The 27,248-nt window shown below is 41.3% G+C and overlaps 1 protein-coding gene across 4 annotated transcripts in view; it reads right to left on the reverse strand.

Moving 5' to 3' along the window:
- Positions 1–27,248, reverse strand: part of KALRN (kalirin RhoGEF kinase) — a gene marked incomplete at both ends in the record, with an annotated part of 502,255 nt that overhangs the window by 123,737 nt on the left and 351,270 nt on the right. For all 4 annotated transcript variants that reach the window (XM_084264735.1, XM_084264736.1, XM_084264734.1 and 1 more), the window contains 12 exons: positions 10,458–10,560; positions 11,951–12,093; positions 12,799–12,900; positions 13,319–13,509; positions 15,144–15,255; positions 16,284–16,376; positions 19,579–19,668; positions 21,197–21,266; positions 22,186–22,295; positions 23,205–23,271; positions 24,517–24,635; positions 25,632–25,814. In XM_084264735.1, coding sequence (XP_084120861.1) covers positions 10,458–10,560; positions 11,951–12,093; positions 12,799–12,900; positions 13,319–13,509; positions 15,144–15,255; positions 16,284–16,376; positions 19,579–19,668; positions 21,197–21,266; positions 22,186–22,295; positions 23,205–23,271; positions 24,517–24,635; positions 25,632–25,814 — 1,383 coding nt within the window. The remainder of the gene's footprint in view (positions 1–10,457; positions 10,561–11,950; positions 12,094–12,798; positions 12,901–13,318; positions 13,510–15,143; positions 15,256–16,283; positions 16,377–19,578; positions 19,669–21,196; positions 21,267–22,185; positions 22,296–23,204; positions 23,272–24,516; positions 24,636–25,631; positions 25,815–27,248) is intronic.

Raw genomic sequence — 27,248 nt, forward strand, 5'->3', positions numbered from 1 at the left:
GCTTTGGATGTCTCTCCCAGCCGGAGGTTGCCAGTAGCAAGGCACGCATGCGGTTTACAAGGTGGGGAGAATGCTGTCTCCAAGGCAGGGAAGTGCCTCCTGGGACATCCTGCAGCAAAAACACTTGGCTCCAGAATTAAGTACTGCCTTGGATCACTGGAAAGACTGTGAGTTTGTGGACTAGCAGAAGCAACCAGAACAGCCCTTCCCATAACCAAAAGCCTTTTCTTCCCTACTTAACCTAGGGGGAACAAGAGGTAAAGCATTACTAGAATCTAAGGGGAAAGAGAAAGGATGCATTGTGTGTGGTGTGATCTCTTCCTTTGGTCCCCTCATATGTAACACCTGCATTTCTCACACAAACTCTCACCTTTGTGAGCTGCCTGCCCAGCTCTGTGTTTCCTTGTGGCTTGGCCTCCATGCTCCTCTGCCTCCTTCTACTGCCTCCCAGTCCACTATCAAGTCAGCCTAACACAGACAAGGCCACCAGCACACACTAGCATCAATAACTGGTTGTATAACTCAGACAACCACCAACCAAGGTGTGACTACTGTATGCAAACACATATACACACATGAGGAAAGAGAAGTCACTCTGAGACTTTCTGAGCGCCTGAAAGGTGCTGTACACACAGTACCATCCCCCACTCCCAAATTAAAGGTGTTCTTATCAATACTGTGATCTGTGTTTTTCCTGACTTGATCCCCTATATGAAGAAAAAGTTAATTTGCAACTCTCCCCTTACCCCTTGCTTCACACAGGGTTTTGTTTCCAATATTAAACCTCCTGCGAACTTTAACTTTGAACTTGGATGTTCTCCAGTGTCCTCTAATGTCCTTCATCAATGAACTCCCTACAGTGTTGCTCAAGGACCTGTTCTTAACTCCAACTTCTGATCACACTTAAACGTTTCTCCCTTCCTAGACAGCTGTTCTGTGTTAATCCCTATATGCCCTTTACAGCTGGAACCAGCCCACTCCATGGTTTTCTAAGTTTCTTGAACAAACCTGGCACTTTACAGCTCATCAGCATTAACCACACAAACCCAATGAATTCTAAAAGGGGGGGGGGAAGTATCTTTGCCAACAAGAAAACATATTGTTCCTCCAGAGGGATATATTTAATATTGTACAGCCAAATCAAACAAACATACTGTAATCACCAGAATGAAACCTCAGAAACAACTCAAAACACAAGCACAGGATAAATAAATATGCACTTGAGTTCCTTGAAGAACAGGAGGAGAATGATCAGGTCTAGATGAGGAACAGTTTCTTGCTTAATAACAATGTGGAAGGTAGAATTTGAGATAAAATAAAAACCAAACCAAACCACTTCTTTAAAACAAGTTTTGAATCCTGCTTGCTCCCTTCTTTCTAAGTCTGGCACTTTAGATGACTAGTGCCTGGTCCAAGAATAGCTACAGAAACAGGTCCAAAGTACTGATGACCTATTCTCTTTATGGCCTCATCTGGGGGGCACCATATAGTCTTTTCACTTTTAATTAACCCATTTGTACCGTCTGTCAACAGGCAAATCTGCAAAAACAGCATCACCGCTGGGCCAGGAGTATCTGTTTCATGTCTTGAGCAGGCTTGGACCTCTCAGACCATAGGTCTCAGCAAGTGCCAGTGTCCCCTCATCAGACGTGACAGGGGCAGTAAGCACGAGCCCAGCCCAAGGAACCTCCTCACCAGTGTCACAGCCCAGTGCTGCCACTCCAAGCTGTGCAAAAACTGCAAGAACAAAACTGGAAAGGAATTTTTTTGTGAGGAGAAAGGGAAGGAATTAGTGAATAATTTACAGGTCACCGAATGCTAATTTTGATAAGCACTAATGAGGAAATGGCCTTTAATGACTTACAGTTCAGCTTGTACTCTCATTAGCATATATTTAGAGGGAAAACAAACTCAGCCACACGATCTCTTAATATATGTAGTTTTGTCTAACCAGTACAGACAGAATCTTGCTGGAAAAAAATAGTATTTTTGACTAGTACAGATCAATGTCAACTGTTTCCCATTCAGTCAAAGATCAGATCTAGAAGCTCCTCTGCCATTTAAAGTCCCACTCAGTTTCTAATGTAACATAAATGACAACAAATGTTTGTCATCTGATTCTTTGAAAATCACAGCACATTTATAAAAGTCAAACAACAGCTGGTCTCTCTTTGGAGCCGAAAAACAGAACATCCTTTAATTCTTCTGTGCAAATCAATAATTTATATGAATCCCCCTATTTTAAAATGTACTAAACTTGGGTTGGTGATGTCTTTGAAAGAAAGATAGGGATTTTACGTCTTTCCTTCCTTCCTATTCTGTTTTGATTACATCAAACAGATTCCCTTTGACATCCCCATAACTAAAACATCCTCTTTCTTTGCCACAGATATCAAAACATTTTTTTTTGTTGTTTGGTAAGACAGACTTATTGATACAGCACAGCACTTTTTTCCTGTCATTTAATGCCATAGGGTAGTCCACAGCTGAGCTTCAGTCATCTTTACAAGGGCAACATTCTATACCTTATTCCTGCACATTTCAAAGTTACAGCCATCCCATCTAAGCAGGTTCACACATTCTTCAGAAATGTCTTGTGATTAAGAGATACCACATCTACTGCAAACTGAGGATACTCGTATCAACCAAGACAAGTTTTAGTTGTGTGCTCTGTGCCTGTAAAGGGAATTTGTTCATCAACACATTAATTCAGAATCTGATTTTCACATTTCTTAAGGGAATAGAAAGGAGATAACAAGTGGGCTGCCACAGAAATTACATTTAAGTACCCTTGCATGTATGTGTTGACCTTTGGTATTCATAACTACAGTGTTCTCAGGAGACCCTCAGCCTGAAGGACTCCCATATGCTTGTTTTATCACAGACTTGACTTCTATTTTCAAATGTTACCGATTTATTTATTTTCCACCAAAAGATGTTATTAGATTGAAATGATCTAAGACTGAAAGCAGACTGAATACTGATTCTTATTTACTACAATAATAATAGTAATAATAATAGTAATAATAATAATAATAATTCTACAAAAATCTTTATTAAATGGATCGCAACAGAATGGAAAACTTAGAAACTAATGCACTGTATAAAAGAAGTGGAGTGCTTTATCTGCCGTGGGCATAACTGCCAGGGATGGATGGATAGATGGATGGAAGAAAATGCTGAAAAGAAACCTTTGAAGAATCCCTTTCCCTAGGACTGCTCTTTCAGGGACTGAAAGGATCTCCTCTCAGCATCTGATCACCCAACGGAATCTGGATTCCTATCTGCAGTTATTTATAGCTGCAAATAATAAAAAAACCCTGGGGGAGGTGCTAAGAAAATATCTGCTGCCTCCGGAAATAAACCCGTGAGTGCTGACCAGTTACGCTTCACAGACCACCAGAGGAATGGCTTTGCTTTGGGACAGAATTGTGTCCAAACATTTTGAGAGCAGAAGTCCCACTAAAGTTCAATAGCACTTTCAGATATCCCAGCTCAGATGTTTAAGATGCATGGCAAATTTAATGCATACCTTTTATGAAGTTATTTCCTGGCAATATTACTCAATGAACAATATGTTTTCTCTTCCAATGGATGCTACAGATGTTCTGCATTTCCAGATATTAATTCTTTTTTGTCCATGAAATGAAACCACAGGCTGCTCCACGGTCTGCAAACTCTCACAGACTTGAACTCCCATGGGCGGCTTGTTTGGATAATTTTTTTCTTTCACAATGCATTATGCACATTAGAAACAATTATACTGGGATTTATTTTTTTTAAATATCATGTAATTAAAAACCTGACACTATCCATATTACTTTAAAAGTCCTTTGAGATGAGAAAGAAAGAGCCCCTTCAAAAGCTTGTGCCACGTTTTTTCTTCTGCTTTGGCTTTGCTGTATTTTCACTGTGATGAGGCCAGGCTTGTGTAAAAGACTCAAGCTCATGAGAAATTTCTTTCTGAAATTCATCCACTGGATAAAAAAAAAAAGGAGAACTTTGATATAATTCATCTGCTGTCATCACCTCTCAGGCTGATGTGGGGGAATTGTCCAGTAAGAAATGGATAAAACTCCACTAAGCAGTCAGGACTTTAGATAAAGTTCACTAGGAATTACTGTGACGTTTGCAAGTGCTTGCAACAAGTGTGATGTTTTAAAAGCAGCTGCTCGTGTTTTACTTTGTTTTTCAAAAGAACAAACATACACACCTTTTCTGAGAAAGCTCCATGAAATGAGACAGCCTGTCTTTGGTGCTGCCTCCACTTGCAGCTGCAACAAATACGTGCTGGCAGCAACAGAAAACAAGTGTCCCTCCTCTCGGGAGCACTAGCACCCTTGACAGATCACTTCTCAGAAGTAAACCTCTTGATCATCTCCTTGTTAAGATTTAGAAACGGGTACCGGAAAAGACAGATAACATGGAATTCAAGCCAGGATTAAACCTGGCTGAAAACCAGGGCTGGTAAGAATTAATTTTTCCCTTGTTTTGCAACCTGGTTCCAATCCAGGGAAGGCCAAAGTCCATTTTTTTTTTTTTTTTTTCAGAGTTTTCAGAGCTAAAAAGGGCCAAAGGCCTCAGAACTGTCCTGGGAGATTTGTGCTGTCGGCCCAAATACCTGTGCTGAGGAGCTGGGGATACTCTGGTACATGTGCTACAAATCCCAGGGAAGAGCTGTCAGCTGACTCCACTTTTAGATCACAGGCAGGTAAATTCCTGTAAAGCTGCAAGTCATGTACAGATGAAAAGAAAGGCAATGTGAGACCTGTCATCCAAGTCTCCAAAACAGAGCACAAGTTACACCAAGGCACAGCACAGGCCCGGCCCTGACTATGAGCAGGGGAGAGTTTTAAGCATTTGGATCAGGCCTGGGCTTCAGACCTCTCAGTGAGTGCCCAGGCACCTTTGCACAGTGAGTCAAATGAGGTGTTTGTAGCATTTCAGACATGGAATGGCCTCATTTGGAAGCCTGAAGATGGAATTTACACCTTGTCTGTTTGACTGTGTTGTATTTTGCTCCACAAGAGGCTTTTTTTTTGATTTTCTTTCCCCAAAGCCTGAAGAATCTCAAATGGAGACCAGCAGGTGCAGGCCTGTGATTCAAAAGCTGGAACATTTAGTGGTGCTGGCAGTGGTGTGCTCCTGATAAGAAATACAGAGCAAAGGGAAATTCCTTACTTATACTTAGGAAAGAGAAGGGAGAAAAAAATAAGTAGTGCCAGAGTAATATTACTGAACATGAGTGATTAGAAAGGCAAGTTCACATCAAAGAAGATATTGCCAGCAGAGATGAAACAGTCTTATTTTATCAGCTTCAAGTGTCATTTCAATGACCTCAGTTTCAGGGAGCCATTCTCAGTTTAAAAAAAAATCAATACATTTTTCCAAGAAAGAGTTGAATTTACAGGGGTCCCAATCAAGATTTAGAGCAAGAATTGAGAAGCAGTCTCACAAAGCTTCAGGAAAATTGAAGATACTGCCATTAGAGAGATAGAGAGAGGTCAGCTCGTGGCTGAACAATCTATTTCCTTGATAAGACAAACATTTTGCTACTACATGACAGTATCTTGAAAAGAATTAACAACCTATAGCCAGTGAGCACTGGAGAAGGCTAATTAAAGTGCCAAAATACTTTATGTCAGGATTTCCTTGGCCAGCTATCATGTCCTCCCTTTTCCACAGGTGAGGGTAGGAAGAACTCAGTGTGACAACTACACTAATGCTAGGCAGCATCCAAGCAATAGAAATATATCCTCTGGAGTCATAATTCACTCCTCTCTTCTTTATCATATCTTCACAGGAAAAGTTCACTTAACACTCAGCAGTCGTTTTCCGTTACATAAATTTAATTCTATTTGTGGCACCATAATTCATCAGTCACTGTAAGAGAGCAGCACTCCACACAATGTGTTATTGAATTCTGGCACATCACTTGCTCGGACAGGATCTGCCCGAATAACCACAACAATATTTAGATAAAAGAGAACAAATCAACCCCTTCCTTTGCCCTTTAGAAACTCATGGTTGCTAAACTGAATTTATTTTACTGAAAGTAAAATATACAGGTTGGAGAAAGAAATCTCTTCAAGTCAATGCCCAGCCTCAACTGGAGGATGACTCTATACACATCACCTTTCATAGGGCTCCAGAAAAATTTGAAAGAAATCCTCCACATTTTGTGCAGTGAAATGTGTCTCCTGCACATGACTTGGTGCAGACTCAGTGGCAGAGATGGAAAACGAGGGAACTTGGATCATCATATGCAAGCATTGTGCCATAACAATGCCAGAGGGACAGAGGGCTTGGATCACAGGCTGTGTAAATCATTTGTAAGGGCCTAGAGATGATTTTAAAAAACCTAATACAAGGATTTCAAAGGAAAATAAAGTGTCTAACTGAAAGCTTGAGATCTGTGTTACTTGGAAAAGAAACTTCCGAGGAACTGGGAGTTCCTCCTAATGAAGAATCTGAAGCATCAGATCCTAAATTCTGCTTTAGTGACAGTATCACAGGGAGAAAGCTATTTTGCCTCAATTAGAAGACTTTCAAGACAAGAGAATCTGCCCCTTGGCGACTTGTTCCAATACGCTTTAATTCTAAAACCTCCCCTTATATGCCAATTACCTTCAATTAGAAAAATTATTATTTCCAGATTTTATATAATACCACCAATGAGGAAGAGGTCAAGATCTCAGTCTTATGACTGTTGAAAGATGAGCTGAGTCCAGTATCTAATGGAAAAGATAAAAGTATATCATGTATATTTATTTTGAGAGAGTAAAAAATTTTTGGTTCACATTTCAGAGCTTTTTTCCCCATCCAAAAACAACAGGAGGAAATGAGAACTGCTCTCCTCAGCATTCTGCAAAAGCCAACACACAGAAAAAGAAAGCCATTAGAAGATGGACCTGTATCACCAGAAACAGCTGTTTCACAAGCCAATAGATCAATGGGCTTAACAAATGAGAATGCCCTGCATGCTAGCATTTTCTTTATGCAATTCCCCACTGCTTTGAATCCAAATATAAAGACTGAAATCCTGTCTGCCGTGAATTGAATAGGGCAAAGATTTCTCCTTAAGGAGAGGTTTTAGATAGCATGCTGAAGAGGGCTTACTGTACAGAACAAAAGCTGTCTAGTTTGCCTTTTGGAAAAGGATGAAGAAATTTTGCATAGTAGGTTACCTAGGACCTGACTTGGAAGCTCAATGGGAATTGCACTTACTGTAGCAGTATTCACTGTCCATTGATTCCTCAGCACTGAGTACAGTTCATGAACCCACTTTCCCTGCTATATATTACTTTCCCAAATGACAGCCCAAGTAATTTTTTTTTTAGGGTATGAAATATTTTCAATTCTAGATTGCATATAGAAAAAGTGGTAGATTGTAAATGGAAAAAAAAAAAAAAAAGGAAGCATGTTCTGGTTTTCTCCTTTCTTTTGTTAAGATGCAAACTATAGACCTTATTTGAAGTCTGTGGTTCTACCATATAGTCTTTAGTGAAAATGAAAAGTTTGAGCCCAGGGATAATTGCTTTATATATTTTTGAGAGAAAAAAAATCCAAGAAAATTAAAGATTAAAGATATTAAGGACTAAGATCCAGATTTAAGAAAGTAGTTAAACAGGTAATAGCGTTAATAACGAGATTTAGGAAAGGACAAAGGCTAAATCTTTGAATTCTTTCACCTTCCAAGAGCAGTATCAACTCTTAAACGTTACTTGAGAATTGTTTCTGGCACTGAGTTAATACATAGATGGTGCCGGTACAAGGATTAATCTGTGCCACCCTGGCACACTGCACAGCTCTCTGCCTGTGTTTGTAAATAAGGGTGCTGTGAGCAGCGACTTCTCCTGGCTTCTCTGTATGGAGATCTCATCGGGGCACACAGAAGTCACCCATGGAGGTTACAGCCATCAAAAAACTCAGCCTGAATTTCAACTCCTGGGAATAACTCTGCTGAAGTTCAATAGGCAGGGAAACCACTATTTGCTGAACACATCACCTATGGGTGCTGTTATCAGTACCATGTGAGTTAATTATAGCATGTATGTTACAGTGTTTACCAAGCACTACCAACTGTGCCAAGAAACCCTAGCTAGAGAGCAGATGGTACAGTCTTGCAATGCTGCCAGCTCAGGATCAGTCTATGTGAGAAGATAAATCCCAGTCCAACAGGATTCTCTCAGTGCATCCTAAACAATAAGCACAACTGCACACTGAAGGAAAACAATCCCATTGCAAAGTTGGAGAATAAAATAACAGGGAATGACAGTGATTCATTCCCCTGTAGTGAAATGTGGCTACTGGGAGGGTTGTGCCTTGCTAGGTCCTTGCATAGCTTTGGGATCTGCTAAGACAGAGACCCCTTACAGATGCTAAAACGTGCTAAGGACTTTGGGCAAGCAGCATAAGAACCAATGTCTGACCACAGGTGTGCCTTCCACTTCAAGGGGAAGTAAGGCAACCCAGCTCCATCTGTCTCTAATTTGGGTAACTTTGTGTAGAAAAACTAAAAGAGAGCTATAAAGTGATGCGGGGAGTTAATTTTCTTTGGAGTGAGGACACAGCAATGCAGCACTCTGGGGGCTGAATTCCCCACAGAATTCTGGCATTAGCACCAGCAACAAAAAGAAGGCTGTTCATCAGGAGCTGCCTGTCCATCTAAGGGTGATATAGTAGTTGCTCAGATTTGACAGAACCCATAGAAGTACATTTTAGCTTTAGCTGTACACTGGAATTTGTTTAATTGCTAAACATATAGAAGGACACACCAACACATAGCCAGCCTTAAATTAGGAAGTGAACCTACCCATCTTAGAAAAATAAAACCCACGACACAACCTTAGAACTGATTTAGCCTTTCCCCAGTGGTAACAACTATTTCCCTCTACAATCTGGTGCTCAGTTACTCTCACACACTTCCACCATTCAGTTCAAATCAGGTTTTGGATAGAAATTTCCATAACCCTTTCCACTCTTCCATCCTTAAACCACCTGTCGCTATGATGGGCTTTCTTTCAGGGTACAGCCTGCTTGTTTCCTGTGCTGTTGTCACTCTAGATCTTGTACACAGTTACAGCATGCAGTATGGAGCATCTTCCCTAGACCTTGCGTTTCTACCACAGTTCATGCAGCTGAGTCAATGGGCTGGGGGCAAACAAGCAAAGCTTATGCAAATGTTTAAAATTAAGCATGAGACCAAGTACTCTGTGGAGCCAGGGCCCTTCTCAGGAATGATAAACGTGAAAAAACATGGAAAAGCAGGGCAAATCCATGTGGATTACAGACATAAGAAAACACTTCTACGACATCGGGCAAAGTATTTGCATACGTTACAGTGGCCTTTGGATTGTGAGGATTAAGACTTTCCAATGCACATTATTGGTCTGAAAAAGCAAAAGCATGGGAACACACCTTTAAGATGAATATGAGTGGACTTACGAAGGTAATTTACTTGTAATTAATTCCCATTTCTGAGTCCAGCTTTCAAAATAACATCTGCACTGAACCTTACTTGTGAACATTACAACCACAGACTTGAATTCTGATTTTGTGAAGACACCCTTCTACCCAGTGTAAGCAGCAGCAAAATTAAAGCCCAGACAAACAGATAAATCCATAATTGTTCTGCAGAATTCATCCTTTTGTAAGTTACACGATTTCACAACAACACATTAAGAGAATGTGAACGTTTTCTCAGTGGATATGACAAACCCCAACAGCGTAGCTAAGGTAAATTATTACTAACGGCCCATTTACTCCTACCACCAACTGCTAATTCAGCTGAAGACCACAGTTGGAGGTATCAGGGTAACAAATTCAAGTCAGCCATCCTAGTAGAGCTGGGAATCAGCTGGATTCAGATCATCTGATAAGTAAAATGACAAGTACATACGTGCCGACAGCGTGCAGCATTCCAACAGAATCTAGCATGTCTTGGGGCCATCCATATGCTCCACCATATGTCCACGAGGAGAGGGGTCCAGAATCACAGTCTCTGGAAAGGGTAGGTCTCCCAGGCTCTCAAGATACCAGCCAGGATCTCAATTTTGCTGAGTTAATTGGTGTGTAAGCACCTGTAGTCCCTCCAACAAACTACTGATTTTAGCTCAGAGGCCAAATACGGAACATAACCAAATGCTTGCTGATTCACAAGCTGGCTCACACAGAGCAAGTTCTGATAGGGAAGGAATGGTTGCTCTGGGCTGCGCTTCTTCAGAGCCAATTCAACCGCTGTGTATTAACCACAAAGAAGCTGCAGCAACAGAGGTGTTATCATGTGAAACTACTGATGACCACCTAGAAGCAGACTGGGTTTTAATAGCCTAGTATAGGGGAATACAAGTTTCAATTGATTCTGTAAAAAACAGGTAGCTCTATTTTACCTTCTATTCTGCTCTTCAGGTCATTTTTCCAGGGGTGGTTAGTGTGTTTTCACATTTCAGTCCTACCTTATCGCTGTCCACTGTGTTCTGTGATGTCCTGGATGCAATGGAAATGGTGTCAGGTTGACTGCTGCCATCTCCTTGGCTGTCTGCATCATCTACTCCATCTCTGCAAAAGACGATACAGGGAAACAATGACACTTACTTCACACACCACCCTGGGATGTGCACAACTTTATAGGTGACTTTCAGAAGTGCCAAGTCAGCATGCCAGAGCTGGCTGTGTACTAAAATCACCTCACTGATGTAGCCCATGGTGCTACAGAGCTTGCAATTTGAAATGATGTCACCCTCAGCCATAGGGTTGGGATTAGCACATAATCACAACCTTTGTTGCTGGAAGCAGGATGGCCATTGCCTGCATATTTACAGCATAGAAGACTCCAGATTACTCAGGACTCTCTTACAGAGCTATTCAGAGGGTGTCAGGAAGAAATTTTCCATCAATTAGATTTCTTCCTTAACCAAAACCATTCAGCCCAGGCTATGCATGACACTGAAAGAAGAGGCATTCCTCTTGTCTCACAGGAACCACTTCTTCGGGAATGTAATACTAAGCCATAAAAATGATATCCACACACACATAAATAAAGGCAGCTAAGAGCTCCACAAGTCTGCCTCTATGATTCTGCTAACAAGGGTCTTTTCTTTCCTTTTCCTGTATAAATACAGTTATCCTAAATTTTTACTAGTCTTTAAAAATAAACAGTTAAATAATACAAAATACATATTTAAGGAAAAAGAAAAAAATAATAAGGTCCCTGTTTGTTACTAGAAAACTCTTGGATTGGTGCATGTCCCCAGGAAAAAACATCTGGATCTCTGTCTTGCTGCAGATCTCCTGGGTGACCTTGGTTATTCATGCTTTGGATGCCTCTATGATACAGACTGGAGAGTGTGATAAAACTTGAGGAAATGAAGATGTTCAAGTTACAGGTAGCTTTGGGGAATGCTAGCAGGACAGCAAAAAAACAAATTCATTTTTTATAATTTCTGTTCAATCTAGGATTCAAGGAAATTGACAACAAATTTGTAATATTCCTTTGTAGGCTGAAATGAGTTTTTATTTGAAGATGAAACACAGATTCTCCACTGTAGTAAGATATTATTGTAACCAGCTGTGATTTTCACTGTCAAACCATTCAAAATACCAAACGGGGGGGGGGGGGGGGGGGGGGGGAAGATCTGTTAATACTCAAACATGAAGAAGGAAATTCTATTTTGGGAAAGAAAAATAACCTGGGACCATGAAGAATTTTTACCATTCTTTTTTCTCCAGTACTTTAGAGACGAACACCAAAGTCCTTTGTATGCATATCATAGAAAAACTTTCTAGCTACTTTTGCCAAGACAAGATATAAAAAACAAAGATGATGAAAGCTGCTGTTGACTATAGTATGAAAAAGTAACTGAATCCAGCCAGAAGCCAACAGACACTACGCTGCTGTTGGTCAAGAAACCTCTAGTGATTTCAGGTTGTATGGAATGACTGACATTACCTTCTACTGTTGTTGCGCTGCTTTGCTGGCGTCTTGGGGAGCTGAATTGGCTCTTTCAGAGCTCCCTTCAGATGGATAATCCTTTCTTGAATGACTTCCCGGATATTTTTGATCCATTCCTGTTTTGTTTCGATACTGGATGCCTAAAGTTCCACAAGGCAGAAAGACAGACACTTTATCATATTCCCAGCATGTCACCTCCTATGTAGAAGAATTGTGGTTGGCTGATGAAAATGCATGATTAACTGTTTCTCCTCTCTGCTGTATTGTTTTAGCTGCTGGAGTACCTGGTAACCCCAGGAGAATTGAAGTATTTTTACCAGACCTACTTGGCAAGCAACAGTAAAGCAGCTAAGCTCTGGATAAATATATTTAATGCTAGCAATGCAGCAAGCTCTGTGGAGGGGAAATAGGTCATCAGTGCACAGCTGGGATTTCCTCAGACAAAATAACTGTAACTTGAATTCTTCCTTAGAAGCTCACTTGACAGAAAGGGCTGTCAGCTCTGGAGGTTTGAGGAAGAAGTTGACTGTCAATAAGCCCAGCAACGAAGGACTAAGAGAACTGCACCTCCCAGCCCAACACCACAAGATGTGCCCTGTGTCAGCGTGCAGCTGCCCAGCCCGGGCTGCAAGAGGAGGTGCAATCTCAGCATGGCTGCACAACAGCACTGTCTTGATTCTTACTGTGGCCTGACAGCTGGCTTGCTCCTGATGCAGGCATGGTCCTGCTGACAGACACTGAAGCCATGCAAATACAAGGAGGGAAGAAACTGACCTTTCATTTAGTGCTCCCAAGGCCTCAACTAGAAGTTGTAAAGACAAAGAAAACAAGCAGAAAAGACTTACTTTCAGCACTGTTTTGTTGTCTGAGGATGGTGTTCGTCCAGACCACAAAGCAAATTTACAGGGATCTCCTTCAACATGTTCTGTCACTCCCAGTTCTGAGGTCTAGTGTGGAGGAGAGATGATGAGAGATTTCATATATATGAAGCCTCATGAGTTTAGCAAACTTTACATTTTTATGGAGAAGTGGTGAGACAAGGATGGATAGGGGAGTGAGATCTTGTCTCTGCTTTGCTGCACACAGGTAAAAGAACGAAAGCCTCCAGGGCATGGCAAGGAAGGGCACGGCTTCCATCATCTTCCTTGTGTTTCCCATCTGCCCTTCACATCTCACTGACATAAACCTCTCCAGACTCACTGCAGGTTTGGCTTCCAGGATAGCCCCACAGAGCCCAGAGCCAGCCCGTCCAGGTGGCACAAGCAACCCCAACCCAGCATTGGGACATGACAGGCATCCCCCAAACTCCAACTCTACCAACAAAAAACACAGCACCCAGAATATTTTCTTTGCAGCCCCACCTACCAGTAACTTGTTCTTGTAAACATATTTTGTGTGTCCTGAAGAATCTTTGATCTCTTTGCTAAACACCAAAGAGATTTCAAAGAGAAACAAATGCCTCTCACGGCCTTTTCGAATGAGAGACTTGGGATCCCACACTTGGAAGGAGTCCTGAAGAATCAGCTCTCCCTGGACATCCAGGTTCTCATCAAACCCTAAAAGCACAAAATACATTGACTCGTATTTGTTCTTGTGACCAGCAATGCCTAGAAACACCAGAGCAGAAAGGGTTTTTATCTTTTTATTTTTTTAAATTCATATTCTGACATGACATTAGTGGAAATCTGTTGCTCCAGTAAAAATATAATTTTTTTCCTACTGAATAACATTTATTTCACCAGAGGCAAATATGTTATATGAGTGAAATATGTCACACTGCTGCTAAAGTGTAGCAGCAATTCCTTAAAGATAAATATTATAAAGGTTTCAGTAGTGGTTACTATACACAGAATTGCAATGCCAGGAATCTTATGCACATCAAGGGAAATGTAACACGTGGTAGCTGGAAGTGCCCCAGCATACCCTGATGCCTTTGAGCATGTTAACCCCATCTTCAAGGGCTTGTGAGCCCACAGCCACGTCACAGGGGAGCTACACCTACAAGAGCAAATTGGTGTGGTGACTGAAACAAGCCTTCCAGGAGGAAAAACTTCACATGGCTGTGGATCACAGGACTCCCTCCACATAACTGCTGTCTCAGCAGCTTGTGGGTCACACCGGTCCAGAGCTGGGGGCTGCTCCTCCATCAGCACAGCTTGCTGTTCTGCATGCCATATAGTCCTGGGAGAGCAGAACGCAGCCCTGGTCCCTGCTCCAAATATTCAGGAATATTATTTTATTCAGAAAACAACTGTCCAAGTGCTTGTCTAGCCTAACAAAATCATCTCTGCTGCTTTATTATTGTGTGGAGCTGGTCATCTCACGGGACAGATTACCCAGGTGTTATTTTGGGAAACTGTGCTTTTCATCAGACACCAAAGTTGAAGTGACCTTTACAGTGTTTCTACCTACTCTGGGTCAGTTTGCCCCCATGGTCTTAATGTGTTTCAACAAATTTTCTGGCCTGTTTTAGCACTCTTCTTGCTTCCAGCTTCTGATTCAAGCCAGGCTGGAAATTATTTTCCCAGGCCAAGAAAATTTTTGAGAGACAATGAAGCACCTCTGTCCAGAATAAAATTTTTAAATTTTAAAAATACTCCACACATCAAAAATCCAATAAAAGTCTTAACTTTGGGGCAATCAAAATATTTTTCTCTAATTCTGAAATACTTTAAAACATATATATATATTTAAATCTTTGGGATAATTCTACTAATGTTTTGAAACACAAGTTGTTTGGACTCAGAAAACCAGAACTTTTATTTTGAATGCTGAGGCAGTATTTAGAGATGCTGTTGTCCAATAATTGTTATAGCTGCCAGCAGCTAAACTGGCACTGTTTCAGGAGGGGTTTTTTTGTTGTTTGATTAAGAGTGTTCTAACCATTGTATATGTATAAACATACAACGTTATATGTATACACATACAATGCTTAACCATTGCATGTGTATACACACACATATGTATATACATAGATATACACATAAAATAGAACTAAATAAACCACAAAAAATTCCTAGCCAGCTTCCAAGGCTTTTTGAGAAATCTCAAAAGGGAGCTAGGGAGTACCTGAAAATGATGGCCAACCAACAATATTGCTACAGTCAACCTGTAGTACCTTTCTACACAAGTTACAAGAAAGCTGCATTTATGAGCAGGTCCCTGACCTGGCCTCCTACCCTTCTCCTACCTTCCAGCATGCTGACGTGCATTGCATCGTTGGCCTTCTTCGGGACACTGAGCATCACTTCCAGACCATCCTTGAGTTCCCCTTTGCCCTCCTCGCAGCAGGTTAGGAGTTCCTATGCAGCAATGCAGAACAAGTATAAGCAAGCTCTGACCAACATGCTGGCTTTATTGTCTTACTTGCTACATGCAACTGCTTCACTGACAGGAGAATGCTGAACTGTGTCAAAATGCTCTGTGGATGCTCCCAGAGAGCGGGGATCAAATGGGAATGACTACAAAGCGAGACAAACCAAGGTGCTCTCGAGTCATACTGTGCACTCAGAAGTTACAGCATATCACTCCTTTGGTATATACACAGGGAGCTTTAAAGAGACACAAGTATTATACCTGGTCCTAGCTTCAAAGTCAGAATCTGCCTCTTCACTTATGCCCCAGACATATTTTCTTCTCTGGTTTACTATTTTGAAGTGAACAGTGGCTGGTAAAGTTAGACTGAAAATTTACCTGTTCACAAGATACTGCAAAACCCTGTAACCAATTTACAATAAACCAACAAAAGTTGGTGGGTTGTTGTTGGTTTTTTTTTTCCTGTTTTTTGATTGTTTGTTTTTTAAATGGGAAATGTTAAAGTTTGACTTGGAAGTCCTTTGCTTTGTATATGAAACTCTTCCTTGGTTTTCAAACATGAAATTGTCAGCTCCCAAATGGAATCTAACACCAGAAAGAGTCTCAGTCAAGATCAATGAAACTTCCTGAGGTTCATTATTGCTCTCATTAAAGCTCTTAATGAAATTACTACACAAAATGTCACAAACTTAGCAAGAGGGAAAGTAAGCAGTTCTGTCATCCATTCAATTTCCCTTTCCCAATTCTCACTTTTTAGGGTTAAGCTATTTAATTTGGCTGAAAAAGGTGACCAGTTTTTGATTTTTTTTGTCTTCCTGTGAGTCTTTTCCTTTGAAACACCCGACCTGATCACACACTTTGTTGCTATGCTCAGGCCTGGGAAGTAGGAGTAGCAGCTCAGCAGCAGCTGCTTACAGGTCTTGAACAGGTGATGAAGCAGCTCCTTTATGAATAAGTTAACTCACCACCTGGGAACCACTCTGCACGAGCTGATTTGGGCAGCTCACTAAGGTACCTTCAGTAGGAGTTGGTATTTTGTGATCCTCTGGACAGGCTTGATTAAATAAGAAGAGATAGAGTTGGCCAGACCATGTCTTTGTTGAATTTCCTAGAAGAGATAAAACCAGCAGTCAGTCATGGAAAACTATTAACCTCCTGCCAGACAGAACCACCCATAACTAATTTTAGCCCTGGATCTCTGCATTTGTTTAGTTTTTTAACTCTCTCTAAGCTCACATGCAAATAACTGTGGTTTCAGAGTGGCTGGCAGTAAACTGCAGAGTCCCCCTAAGGCTACTTAAACTGCAGGGGCCCTCTGCAAGTCAAGCTAAGGCTACATTGAGTAAACTACACGGGCTTCGATTTAGCTATGACTTATCTGTCATGTCAACTGGCTTCTCCTAGCTATGAAGGCTGAAAGCAGAGTCTTAGCATTCAATTAAAATGGAGTGACATTAAATTAAATTGCATGCGTAGGGTGCAATTTAGCTGTCTAAACATAAGCATCTAGTACCACTTGAGAGCCCTGGGGTAGCTGAAATACCCACATGGGAGCAACAGGTCTGCCAGTGCTGACAGACCTAGGCTGTTCTGCGGTGGCCCCCGGGGGCCAGAAGAGACACCCTTAGGATGCCATTTACAGCACTGAATACTTCTGTTTTGTCACTTGAATCTCAGCCAAAACGTCTGTACTGATCAGTGTGATGTGCTCATGAGCTTCTGGAGACATTGCAGACAGGCACCTGGTGAGGTCTGCAAAGGGCCCAGCTGCCTCCCTCCAACTGGTTCCAGTGGGAGTAAGGAGCTCCAGAAAATCTGATAGGAGCCTCATGCAGATATTTAGCCATCTAAAAGAGTTCAAACTCATGGTCTACGGGAGCAGGTTCCCTACTGAAATAGAGCAGGTTGGAATTCCTTCTGTCTCCCAGGCCCCTGGCCACCTCGGTTTCTAAGAGAGTAGATGGGGATGGGGGACGGGACTTATCTCCAACTACTGGAGGCTAAATTTTAAGCTGTAAAGGGAAGAAGTTACAGAAAAGGAAGGTGGAAGAGCTGCCAAGAACAGAGATTTTCTTTCTGGACACAGTCTGATTTTCTGCTGGGAGGTTACTACGGGTTTTTTACCTCCAGTGTTTATCCTTATGCTGGGATGCAAAAATAGCCACTTTTCACACAATGTGCCAACAGATTTTTATTTTTTTGTACTAGGCAAGTTTGGTTCAGAAAATAATTTCTCTGGTGCCATGAACAAGACCCAAAAGGGAAGGGGCTCTTTGTTGGGTTTAATGGAGTTTGTATGAAGCTGAGTCACGGCTGGCTCCAAACAGGGACAGTGCCTGCAAAGCACATGGCTGGGACTCAATTAGTAACTGTGGGAGCCAGCAAGACCTCAGCCACGTCTGTGAACTTCCTGGAGCTGGCTGAATACACTTGTTTTTGTAGAATCCAAGTAATGAATTTAGCACTATTCCTTCCTCCCAGCTCTCTGAATAGCAGAGTGTGCTCTCAGCAAGGTGGCTCCCCTTCGGGCATTCCTTGGTCTGCCAGGATGCTCCCCAGTCAGACTGTGCAGAGGCAGAGTGGGTTGGTGGAGCGACAGCTGTCCCTGCTGCACAGGAGCCTGCAGCAGGGAAGCAAGAGCACTGTTACACTGCCATCAGACTGATGGAAAGCAACCTTCTCCCTGCAGCTCCTTACTCTGGTCCCTGAAATGTTGGGAGTAAGATAGCAGCCTGCTGGAGTATGGCTTTGGTTGGCTTTTCACAGCTGGAGAGGTCTGAACTTGCTGTGCGTGGAGGTGGAAATTGGAGAGAACTGTGCAAGGTAGAACATGGTAGCACAGACATTTCTCATGCACCTCTAAGTAACACAGGGCAGAGAGGTATCGGAGCTAGCTTTGAAGCAGCTGGCAGGTTTCGGAAGCAAGCTACCCACAGGGCTCTGTGCTTTCTCCTCTGCCCCACTGCTTGTTTAAAACAAGCTTGGTTCACTTGTAGTGCACCACAGCTCACCATCAGGCACAACTTCACTTATTCCTTGAGTGGAAAAATGCCCCAAGAAATAAAGGTGTCTGACAGGCACCATGTGCTGGCAGTTGTGCACACCAGGTAAGCAGCAGAACAGGATCAGTGTGTACACTTCTACACTATGACAATCTCAGAAAAATACCAAAAATATCATCAGTGTAGGGAAGTGCAAGGCCTTGGATAGACACCATGGAGACAGGAATACATGAATACAAGTTCACACCAGAAGAATTTACTGTGAAGCAGTGATAAAATGCCCAGATTTTGTATCATATGTCTAAAGAGATTCACAAATCGCTTTTAACCTCTGGGAACAACACTGTTAGGCACCTAAGGCAGCCCAAACCCTCCAGGAGTCACCAACCAGTAAAACCATTCAACAGGCTCAAGCGCCACCTCCTGGAAAATCCCTTTTAGTTCAGTTCTACTTTGAGACCATTCGGCAGCAAGGGGGAAAAAAAGTCAAAAGAAAAGGGTGTTCATGACTTTTCTTCTGGCTGATGTGAGAACTTTGAGTGTTGAGTCTGACTGAAACACTGTAACTCATGGTGCTATCGGCACACGTGAAACCCCAAGGAGCTGGTTCATGTCAGGATGGATCCTGCTGAGTAGTTACACTTGTAAGATGTTTTTCAGTGCTTTGGAAGCAAGGTCTTTGTGTTTTCAGAAAGGCAACTAATTAAAACTATGAGCTAGCAGATGAGTATGGAAAAATGGATGATGTTCCAAAAATCAGAGGGAAAACTTAGTTTAAAAGTACTCAAGATTTTTCTCAGCACAGAAAACAGTTTTTGGAGCCTGCACGTGTTTATCACCACGTATTTTGCTTGTAAGGGAAGCAGTCTAACTGCAGGCAATGGAGTCCCTTACTGGCAGGATAAAGCAAATGTTTAATAGAGTGGGTAAAATTCACAGAACAGGACAGGATCTTGTTTTGGACTTAGGGATTTGAGGTCATAAAATATAATGGGATCTGCTTTTCATTTTACCACTCAACCCAGAAATAGAGAATATATCCAAACCAGATCTTTAGAAAGGACTGGGTTTGAATAATGCACCAAGGTTCCTGTAAGAATGCATGTCTCCATTCAATGAAACACCTTGCCAGGCTGATGGTGATCACACCTCACACCACAGCCCATCAGTTTTCACAGCATGTGGTATCTGCAGTGCAACGAAAAACCCAAATGCCACAGCACAGAAAGGAACCTCTTGCTCAGATGTAAAGAGAAGGTGTTTTGGTTTCAGTGTGCGTGCTGAAGGGAAATGGCAGTGGCTGCTTACATCAAAGAAAGTCCCTGCATGTTCCAGGATGAGCTGGCTGGAGTCAGGCTTGTTTTTGCAGTAGGTGACATACATCTGAAATTTATCTGCCTGTGAAAACAAACATCAAGGGAAAAGCAAGATAAGCTATTTCTCTGCTCGCAGAGTCTTTCATTAAAGCCAACCAGGATAAATCCAGGTGATAAATTCCCACCTCTCAAAGCAACATAAGAATTGCAAATTAAGAACAGAAGACCTATACACAGTTCATACGTTACCTGAGCAGTTCTGAGGGGAATGAGGTGCACTGTGTAACAGCTATGGGAGGCTTTATTTAACAAGTGTCACAGAGAGAAGGCCTAAAACTTTAATCCAGCTATAAAATAATTTCTGAGAGCTCTAATGATGTTACATGGATTGTATCCAAAAGTCTGCAGGTCTCAAAACCCAGTCATGAAATGCTGGGTCTATCACCCGCTTGCAGATAAAGCCAGTGTAGGAAATCTGGGCAAAAGACTCACTTAGCTTAAGTGACTGACTGAAGGCAACATTTTTGACTTGAGACTGGCTCAGATTTGTGATGCCTGGCCCAAACTTGCTTTACCTACCTTGGTTCAGACTTTAATGGCCCAAAGTTTATGTTGCGTTATTTCATCTTCCTAATGTGCATCGCATTTGATTTTCTAATGTATTAATTTTTAAGAGGAAAGTAAAAGCATCTCTGCACCTCTACCTTGGAGCAGTTTTGTATTACTAAACTCTAGTCTCTGGGAGAGGCAGGCAAACAGAAAATACTGTTGTATTTTTTATACCAGTATCTAAATAACAGGAATGGCAGCTCTGCATGTATGTACGTCTGTAACCACACACACAGCTCTGGATGTGTACTATTGCTGATAGGAGGTATGTAAATGTGTCCATCTTTCATAAAAAATATAACCTCTTCCTTGTAAATAATATTTCTGAATCCATTTCATCAATATTTGTGTCACGCTTTTAAATTAAAAGCACATTTTAAATCCTCCAAACATGCTCATTATTTTGGTAAGTGAAAATGTTCAATAAAAACATTTATTTCTTTTTCATTTATAATATAAATACTAATTCGCAGCTTTGAAATATGAATAAAAACATCAGAGAAAACATGAAGATGTCTGACTTGTGTGGTAAATATTCTGAAAGGAGAACAGCTTTCATACAGCTAAATTACTGTAGCCAATTCCTATGCCCAAGATGACTCTTAGCATCAAGATTTCAAAGTCCTGTTGGAAATTCTCCTGGCACTGGGTAACGGAATGAGAGAGTATGGTGGCTCAGCAATTTGATGCTTATTTCTGAAGAAACACCCTAAATAAAGGTTTGGTTTGATGAAGTCCTGTTAAAGAGGAGCCAGCAGAGGCAAAAGCTATGCTGCTCCGTGCAGGACAATGAGAGTGGCTCTGGACATTGCTCAGAAGAAGAGTTCAGGGAAGGAACATTTCACTCTGGGAGAGGTGAAGGACAAAGCAGTCATACTTCCAAATTAGCTCCTAATCTCACTTGTCACTACGGACATAACTCTTGCACCTATTCCCAGCTTGTTTATGTCATGCAGGAAGAATTAATTTGAACAAATAATGAAAAGAAGAAACCTCACTACCCAGGTGACGAAGCAGTGGCCCACATCCTCAGGCAGCTGCTCATATTTCTCTAGTTCTTTCAGAAAAATGCTGAAAAAAAAGATGACACCAATGTAATTAGTTACAGACAAATGTCCAGGAAAAGCAGAATGACCAATGAGTTAATCATTGCTAATGATCAATACTTGTATCTTGATTATGGGGCTAATCAAGTGTCCTGACACTAGAAAAAGTGTGTCCTTGCCAAGGTATGCCTTGGTTTTTGAGCAGACATGTCTGACTCCACTGGAAAGGAAAAGGTAGCAATCCCTAGGAGGGGGTCAGTGCATTCACGACTGCAAAGTGCTACTGAAGAACCAGACTGTGCATCTTCAAAAAGATCTTGTGCAGTGGTTCAGAGGAGAGCAAAAAGTGGAGCCCAAGGCTGCCAGCTTTCCCTCACCAAACTTGGCACACTGGGCAAAGGACAACAATTAAAACGTTTGATATTTCACAGGAAAATAGTGAACTCCCAAAACACAGAGTTTCTCCCAACACCTTGATCTGATTCACAGTCTGTTCCTGATAAAAAGAAGTACTGTTAGTTACAGATTAAACACGAAGAGTCTCCAAGAAGTAGCAGAAAAGCTACTTATTAACCCAGCTCATGCCAACCATTCCTTTTCCTGCCCTTGAGCTTTCCAAGAGATCATACTTTTGCCAGGCAAGCTTCCAGACTAGATCTAGTGCTGAGAGATGGAAAGCATGTATAGGACAACAAAGCATTGCTATGATATGACTTCAACACTGTGAATCAGCGGGAGGTGAAGTTTAAACTAAGAAGCAATTCAGTTTTATAAAAGAAACAAAACAAGAAATGAAATATTATTTTGCAAATCTGGATCAATTTCTTTACACTCCCACGTGTGTTGTTGTATTGTGGGTGTTTGCTGCAGACAATGTACAAGTATACACATGCTTCTGGTTTCCTTAGTCAGTAAACATGAACAGAACTGTGAGGAAAACCTACTTGTTATGAAAGTCATATATCTCCTGAATATTGCCAAAGATGATGTGTTCTTTATTAAGGATCCCAGCAGGTATTTCTTCCACTCCACTTGTCATTTCCCAAAGGTAGGTCTGGAAGACACCAGCAATTCTTAGCTTTGTGAATAAATGTAGTGAAAAAACCCATAGATCTTCCTGATTTATTGCCAAAGGCACAGGCTGACAACAGAACTAGGTACTTTGAGATTAAACAAACAAGCTTAAAAAAATAATAAATGTTCCAGTGACACAGAAAGCTCTCCAGAGAAATTCAAAATGCTGACACTCAGAAGTTGTCTGAGGAAAAAGCAGAAACATGCCAACAACACCTGTCTTTGCTGTTCAACTGATGGTGTCCAAAGACTGCAGGCAGAAACAGTTGAAAGATAAGCTGGATTTACCACTTCAGTAGCATTAGAGGCATAAAAATCTCTTTCAAACTGCAGGAATGGGAAAACTGACAGATTTCATTGCAACACACACTGCTTTCTGCCCTGAATATCACAGTCCCCTTCAGGAACACCCTGCTCAAGAGCTGCACAAGGTATTTGACAGTGCAAATCCTGCTCTTTTTCTAGCAAGAGCTGATCCAAGAAAATATATTTGAACTCTTAAGAAAATGTTCCGTGATTCAAAAAAGACTAGAAACCAAGAAATTTCAGGTCAACGTGCAAATAAATTGCTCTTTACTGAGTCCCAGGACATTGCTCTCCCTTCTGCAGGGGTCAGCACAGCTTTGCAAATAATGGCACACTGGGTGTCCCTGGAGGTGCAGACATTTACAGCCACACATGGGGAGCACAGGACTTGGATCTGCCAGCAGGAGACAAGTTCCCAGTGCCCACCCAGCTCCCACTACCAGCAGGACACAGCCACCAGAGTACCCTCACACAGACTCCTGTCAAGGTCAATCTTTGCAGTACAGTGAACAATATCACCACCACCACAAAGGATACCATGTCTTCCCTGAAAATACTAGAGGCTTCCCAGGCTGTAACTTACCTCCAAACATTCGTGTAAGTCCCTGACATAAGCTTTTTCTGTCTGAAGCAGCTCAGCCATAATGAATCTGAAAAAAAAAAAGGAAACTTTTCAGATGTTTTGGACATTATAGGCATTTGTACAATGATTGGAAAACAGACCATCCTTTTTGGTCTTTGTGAACCAGTGTACTTCCACTCTAAGCCTTCGGTTGCCTCTCTTGGCACCTTTCAGCTCCGTGAATGAAATACCACTTTATACACTAGTACCACACAGGGTTATTTTCTAAATCGCTTTTCTGCATAAAATTCTACTAAGTTGTATTTCTGCAACACTGAGCTGTGATTTACTATCTACATGTTCATCCTTAACAGTCAACCAATCCTCAGATAAGTTTTTTCCCCTCAGGAAAAAAGGACTTGAGATTCACTGACAACACTTTCATCTTCACTAACAGTGAGCAATAAGTCACCCTGAAATGACCTTCAGTGTCAATACAAATGGATTTGGAAGACACCACTACTCTGAAGAGGTTTCAACAACCTGGTATCCAACTGCTGGGTATCAGACTGCTGGGAATCCCAACAGCCACATCTGTAGTGCCTGAGGCTGGACATCTCAAAGTAGAAATGTCCGATGTCTTGAAAATGTGCCACAGGCAGGCAAAGTGTAACCACTGCTCCTTAAAGCAGAAAGAGTTTCTTATCCAGATTATGCACTGTAGTGACAATTTCAGAGGGCTGAGAAGGATCGTACGTACAAATGTTTTCCAGAATATTCTCATACAGAACTTAAGACAATATACTGTGAAATTAGAATGTTTCAAAACTTAAATGTAGCAAGAACTCTCCAAGTACTTCCTATACTATGAAACCTTTCCAGTTCCCTCAGTTCTACAGCCACTGTAATTTAAACCTAAACTTGAAGTGAACTCGTACGTCACTGAAACCCCGTTAAATCCTCTGGATGTCATTGGAGTTTAGATGATACCTAGACATATAAAAAAGTTTTTCAGTTTTTGTTCATTTTACTTATCACATACCACCATAAAGAAATGACAGTGAGTAGTATCTCCATGACATCAGGGTCTAATCAAAGTGCTTGACTCACTCCTTTCCCTTTCGAAAAGTAACTCCTGATTAAAAGAAATTCAACCTGTATGTTCAGGAATTCTCTAGCCCAGAAGTCACAACTTCTGCCCTACACCTGTAGGTTCAATTGCTCTTCAGCTGAAAGTAGTTATAGGACTGTCAGCCAGTTCTAGTCATGCAAATATCATAGAATCATTCTCAGATGATGTGTGAGGACAGACTGTGAGCTCTGGGGGACGTACTCTTTCTTTCTGGCCGATTTTCTTTTCTCTTCATTGGCTTCATGATTTGCATCTCGCAGCTTTACCTCCCGGTCTGAAAGACTTGCTGGAATAATATCTAGTTCCAGGTCCTTGTTATCCTAGAAAAAGTGACAGTGCAGATTTTAAGTTCATGGTTACCCTAGTGTTGTGCAAAATGTAGCGTGTTTGTGATATCAAATGGATAAGGAGGGACAAAAGCAAGAAAGAAGGAAATTCTAAAAGGAGGTTTAGAAGAGCTACCTTGAGAAGGGAGAATGTGGAAAGGTGAGAGAGAAATCTTTAAAAAATGCCAATTATGATATTTAAAACAGTCTTCACTCTTACTCCTATCTAGAAACAGGTATTGATGACAAATGCCTAAATTTTACCTTGCTCCTTCACATCTAAATTGGTTGTCTATTATGGAACTAAATCAGACTATTATTATGGAACTTTAAATGACTATTCATAAATAGTCTGATAAAGTAGGGAACTACGCAGAGACAATCCCAACTTCCAGCAGCCTTCTGCCATGGAAATACCTTTCCAGACGGTGGTTTGTAACTTTGTATAAAGCAGAGACCTTACAAGCAACAGTAAGTTTAAGGTATCTCAAGGGTGTGACAGAATTTATTCATCTTTCTTTGATACTTAATTTTGAAGAATGGTTGACTGAAACATTTTTAAGTGTTTTTGCTTCTGGAACTCCTCCTTAACACTGTGGCCAGGGAATAGTGGGAAGTTATAACTTTTGTTTATCTTGTGTTGCTTTATTTCAATGACATAAAAGAGCTCAGAGATATGGTTGGGGATCAATTTTTTTTTGGTTAAAGGATGAAAGAACAGAAACTTATAGTCAAGGACTGAGTTTGATACAAAATAATGGAGTGGCAGCAGGATTTATGGCTTATGCTAAAATTAACACAGACTTTTATTCAAATAATATATTTCCTCTCCTTCCCAGCAGCTGTATGGTGTCCTGGAGAACGGTGCAAACATTCATTTAGAAAGTCTTTCTGATCTGCATCTGTCTTCTCAGATTACCATGGCCTTCACTTCCCTCTATGACTTTCACCTGTGGTATAAAACCCCAGCAGGACACGGACTTACAGTACCTCTGTATTGATTCCAAGGGCTTTTTCCAGAGAGTAGCGGTATTTCCCCATCCTGAGAGAGAAGTCACGGTAGCGTTTGTCAACGGTGGTGACCCACTTCCTGATTTCAGTGGCGTGTATATGTCCTTTTTCTACAAAGCTGTCAGCCAGCTGGATGAGGAGCTTCACTTTCTCCTTTGTTTGCTGCCAAAATACAGTCCTTGGTTACGTTGCATTGTTATTATTTCCTTTGCTTTTAATTCACACAGCTATTAGAAGCATCTCAATTTTAATATGTCATTAAAGAGTGTCTGTACTTCATCTTATAAAGAATCAGATGCTTTAAATTTTGCCCAGTAAAGCATTTTTATAAGGAAGCTGCAGGAAATAGAAAAAGTCCAGATTTTGAAACCACACACACACACAAACACATAAGGAAAACACATTGGAAGTCAGACATGCCTCCTTCCCATAAATAAAAACTTGTTTTTTGTGAGCCTTGGAGAGGAAGACAGGATCACACCTCATAAAATCCCAAAGTTGCCCTGAATCCACACCTAGGTGATTCTACAGACCTGTGTAGATGGGTCATTAATACACCACGTATCAGTCCAGGAAGTGAGTCTGAGTCGCTATTCCTCTGTTTCAGAAACAAACAGAATTTAAATCCAAAATCCTGGTCTGCTACAAGATCTCCCATCTGTATTTTAGCTCCAGTTAGAGCATTACAAACAAAAAGATGCCTGAACAAACCCATACACTGAGATCCCATACCTTCCAGAGGTCTTTTCTATTTCACCTGGGCTCTGACTGCCCACTAGTCACTATGCTTTTCCATGTTGAGGAACTCGGTACAAATCTGGCACAAAAGAGCTAGATACAAATTTTAGCTCAGATTCCAAATCTATTCTAGGGACCGAAGGTGCCTGGACTCTATGTTGAACCAACTCAAGTACAAAATGCTCATAAATACTGAGATATCAACTGCACAGACTGCAGGCTAGCTGCAATGCACATATTGATCCTCAAAAGCAAAAGGAGAATCAGTCATATTCCCAGAGGTACCGGCAAGTTGCGCTTCAGAGATGGGGAGCACCTTTCTCTACTATGAGGTACCTGCCATTATCAGCAATCTGGCCAGAAATGAACAAGTACGTGTCAGGGCAGAAAACAGCAAGAAGATTTCAAACACAAAAGTAAATTCAAGATATTTCACTACCAAAATAAATTAACAGTTGAATCAGAGGCCATTTTAACAAATTAATTGCATTCTTAATAAGGGCTAGGTATGGAGAAGTAAAAATCTTGACATCCCATTATATATCAAGAGGGTTTCATTCCCAAAAGCTACCGGTGGTTTTGCTTTCCTAACAACTGGTTTGCCCAGAAAATTACTTGGATCAGGAAGGCTCTCACATAGAGCTTAATTTGAGAATAACATCACTCTAGGAATGACATGCATTTACCAGATTGCATGTGACATGGAAAATATTCTAGATCAGCAGTAGGAAAGTGATTTACTAGAGCCCTTAGGGAGCAAGATTAGATGTGTTAGTGTAAGGAACAGCCAGTAACGGTCAATACGGAACAAAGTGTAAAACTGAATCTTAGCCTGAGTCAAGAGTAGAAATAGTTTGA

Source organism: Gallinula chloropus, assembly GCF_964237585.1.
Source record: "Gallinula chloropus genome assembly, chromosome: 5".
Taxonomy (NCBI): domain Eukaryota; kingdom Metazoa; phylum Chordata; class Aves; order Gruiformes; family Rallidae; genus Gallinula; species Gallinula chloropus.